The 4,196-nt window shown below is 42.3% G+C and overlaps 1 protein-coding gene across 1 annotated transcript; it reads right to left on the bottom strand.

Moving 5' to 3' along the window:
* Positions 1–694: 694 nt before the first annotated feature.
* Positions 695–3,923, bottom strand: LOC308307753 (protein EOLA1). Its single transcript, XM_080753030.1, has 3 exons — positions 3,812–3,923; positions 2,537–2,783; positions 695–2,048 (listed from the first exon to the last, which is right to left on the bottom strand). Exons 1-3 carry the CDS (start codon positions 3,821–3,823, stop codon positions 1,837–1,839), a joined length of 471 nt encoding a protein of 156 aa, XP_080609156.1. The 5' UTR covers positions 3,824–3,923; the 3' UTR covers positions 695–1,836.
* Between the last annotated feature and the right edge of the window lie 273 nt (positions 3,924–4,196).

Raw genomic sequence — 4,196 nt, 5'->3', positions numbered from 1 at the left:
GTGAACGCATCCAGTCAAGAGCTGCTGCCCTCGATGTGAACGCATCCAGTCAAGACAACAACTGATGTGAACGCACCCAGTTAAGACAACACGTGTGACTCACAAACAGTGTTGGGCAGTAAAGAGTTACTACCAGTAATAATATATTACTGTAATATTATTACTTTCCCAGTAACGAGTAGTGTGACGTTTTACTCTGCTAAAACTTTAATATTATTACCGTACATATTACTCTTATATGCATATAGTTTGAGTCTAATTTCTCTTTTGGGTCTTGAGCTAAAAGGGAACCACTGGTAGGCCTACAGGTAGGCCCATATAGAAGCTCACCCTCCTGTAGAACTGTTGTGCTCCAAGATGAGGGCCTACGGCTGCGGTGGAAAACGGTTTAAAACGCTTATTTAGTTAGCCTGTGCCAACCCGGAAACCCCTAGGCTGACTAAATAAGCGATTTGAACCGGGAGCGTGGAACTACCTTTACTTTTTATATAATTATTTACTCCCAGACTGTACGACATCTGATTAGGGCTATTTATGAGGGGCATAAGGCCAAAAGGCCAAACTGATGGGTAGCAACATGGCCTATGTGGCCTCCATGAAATATGTGGCCTCCATGAAATTCCCACCCTGGTGCTGAAAAAACAAAACAAAAAAACACCAGATTGGAAAAGATTGCGTTTATTCGACTGGGTCTTTAACCTTTTCTTTTGAACAAAGATACTTCACATGATGATATTGTAAATAGCATATGTACAAACAAAGTGATATTTATTTTGTTAAAATATGTGTTAACATATAGCTCTGTATTAAGTAACGGGGGTCTCTTTGTCTCTGGCTCTTCAGTAAACAAATCAGATTGCGATATCAATTTCAACCAATCGGGGCAACAAATGCATACAGGATCGGCGATAAACAAGTGAAATTGGAACTGATGAAACAATGCAATTTGCAGACAAAATGTGTTGGAACACTGAATTGGAAACTGACAAATCAATTAGTTCCCTCTAATGGTTAAAATGTGTAACCCACCTGTCCTGAACATGTGTTTTCTGTTCCATTAAAAGGCTGGAGAGACAGGGAGATACTGAACAAACACTCTAAAGAAATTATTAGAATATTAGAGTTTACATTTTATAACAAATAACTTTTTGTTTTAAATTATAAAACACATGCATATAGATTGTTTAAATTTTGGTTTTCATGGCATGCAGCTCATGGAAATAAAAAATCCATAATATCTCAAAATATTACAATATTACACGAGACCACTCAAAACAATTAAAGAAATGTCAACCTTCTGAAGTCAGAGTAGCTTGAAGTCCAGTGTGACATTTCCGTGGTCAATGATGATTTGGAGTGCTATATGCCATCTGCTGCTTCCAATGCTTTTTTCCACAATCAAATTTATGGAGACAGAGCTGTATATATATTATATAACCACCTTTAATTGTGTGCAGGGGTGTCGCACCAAATTCTGGGCCCTGGGTACAAGGATTCACTGCGGGCCCCCCATGAATGTTCTTCATAGGGGGAGGGGGTTTAACCCATTTAGACTGGGAACGCATTATTAATAGCAGATCTACAAGCTCGCAGCGCAGCACTCAGTGCTGCACTGTGATTGCCTGGCGTTGCCAGCCTCTATCACACACTTCGTTTTCACCACTACCGCCAGGGGGTGTTGTTGTGTTTGGTCTGGTTTATTAACCAGGCAAGCACTGTGACCTTGTATATCTGCTATTTTTCAATAGCTTAAGTATAAAATAATTAAGGCCTCAGTAACTCAGTCCCACTTTCCCCCCCATGTGACGCCCCTGGTTTAGTGTGTGTGTTTGTACATCAGTCAGTGAGTAGGTGTGTTGGTATGTCTACAGTCCAGAGGTCCTTGTGTCCTCTGCTGTACACCGGGGCACTCAGCCATCGGGGATTGGACAGACACGTCAGGTGTTTCTCCTCTAGGCCAATCAGAAGGGCAGATCGCTCCAGGGCCAATAGCTCCTCCTCCGGCAGCGAGGCAGGGCACTGCCAAGTCCGGCCCACATCCACCAGGCCTTTAATGAGACGGAACAACACAAATAAATACTCAACTCTGTTTCTCCGATAGTTTGCCGTTTCCCAGGACTGTTAAAATTGTTGATATGTGAGTGAATAAATGTTTTCCACCTCAGTTAAGCAGGGCTTGACATTAAAGGCTTGTCCTGTTGTCCGGGACAAGTAATAAATCCTTCCAGACAAGCTCATTAAAAATGTGGCTCTTGGTTTCACTTTTTCTGTGACGCTCCTGGCAGCTTTGTGCTGTATGCAGACTATGGACTGGCGATACTATGGAGTGGAGGGAGCAAGGGGGGTCGTTAGCAGTCCTTTTGTTATTTATTCTATTTCAAAATGTCTGACAGACTCCTATGCATGCATTTAAGAATGCATGCATAGACGTTTTTATCCGGACAAGTGACTTTTGTAAATGTACTTGTCCGAAGGTCAAGTGCCTCAAAGAGATAATGTCAAGCCCTAAACACTCAGAGGTCAGTTAGGGTTTCACCTGCCACCACACCACGTCCGAACCTCTCCCCAGAGTCCAGCAGAGCTTGTATGTGTGCGTGGTCCATGCCCAGGGCATCAGTCATCAGCCTCCTCCAGTCGTCCTGCTCCCAGTCCCTCTGGGCCACGTGTACGGCCAGCGTGCCGTTCTCCACGCCGCTCAGCAGCGGCCGCCAGCGCGTCTCCACCGTCTTCACCCCGTTCAGGACCAGACCGGCGTACGGCTGACGAAACGACAAACACGGAACCTGAGAAGAAAACACATTGTTATTATATTTGTTGTTGTAACCAACGTCTAATTCTGGGCATAAATAGGCCTTGTCTTGATCGTAAATAGGACACCAGTCTCCGGGGAGGAGACTCAAATGCAGGTCAATTAGGACAATGGTTCTCAACCTTTGCAGGCCTCCCCACGAGCACTAAGGGTTGAGGCATTACATTGTGTATAACACGGTTCTATTGAAAATAGCAGATCTTCATGCTCACAACTCAAAACCGATGCTACAAATTAAAATAGCTACAAAACCTGATCATAAACAAGATAAAGGGTATGTTTAAATCTGAGAATAATGCACATGTATACTTTACATCACATTGTAGCATATTTGGAGGGAAATACATTGAGGTGCCCAGTGCCCACTCGTTCTTGGTGCCCACTCTTACTGTACCCATAAATATACTGTACATGAATAAAGGCCCAGTCCCACTAGATAACAGATAAGATCTCTTTCTCCATTCAAGTGGATGGCAAGATAACAGATAATGTGTGTGTGTGTGTGTGTGTGTGTGTGTGTGTGTGTGTGTGTGTGTGTGTGTGTGTGTGTGTGTGTGTGTGTGTGTGTGTGTGTGTGTGTGTGAGAGAGTGTGTGAGAGACAGATATTTCTTTTATCTGTATCTTACCATCCACTTGAATGGAGAAAGATTTTTTATTTTCTTTATCTGGAGAAAGATATTTTATCTGTTGTTCATATTATATTGATTGGTTGAAGTTAGGTTGACATTATATTGATTGATTGAAGTATTAGACGTTTTGCACAGGAAAGGGGTACAGTTTCATGACAGTACAGTTCACTGGTACAAGGTCAACTAGAAAGGATACGCTCAGGAACGCTGTCTTTTGCCGAAAGAACAGATCTACCAGTTATAACCGCGTTGCAGCTCAACGAGTTGATAGCTTTTAGATCAGTTCTATTTCAGTCAAGAAACGATCGACTCCCTGGCAGGATTGATTGATCATAAATTAAACAGGTTAAGCTTAGAATGTGACGGTCTCACCTGGATGAACATTTAGTGGATTTAAATGTCAGATAAGTGACATTTAAGGATGTTTTGTTCAGTCTAAATCCAAAATGTTGATGGAAGGAAAAACAAACACAACCAAAACAAACAACAAGCTGCGCGCCGCTCTGTCAAGACTTCACTTCCTGAGATTATGCAGGGATGTCTCGCCCCCTGGTGGAAGATAAAATAATATTCACTGGTTTATGAAAACACAAAATCACAGTTTTACAAAGTGATTCACGAAAGACGAAACAATGAAAACATACATAGACAACAGCATAGGAGACGGCCAGACGAAAAAAATATCCTGATGTTTTAAATCAGGACGACATGATTATAACTTGAGTTCGACTCATTCTTTGTTTGACTCAGACTCACC

Source organism: Nannobrachium achirus (genome assembly GCF_963921795.1).
Source record: "Nannobrachium achirus genome assembly, chromosome: 22".
Lineage (NCBI taxonomy): Eukaryota > Metazoa > Chordata > Actinopteri > Myctophiformes > Myctophidae > Nannobrachium > Nannobrachium achirus.
The sequence above is the reverse complement of the archived record's forward strand: the minus strand, read 5'-3'. Positions and strand labels throughout refer to the sequence as shown.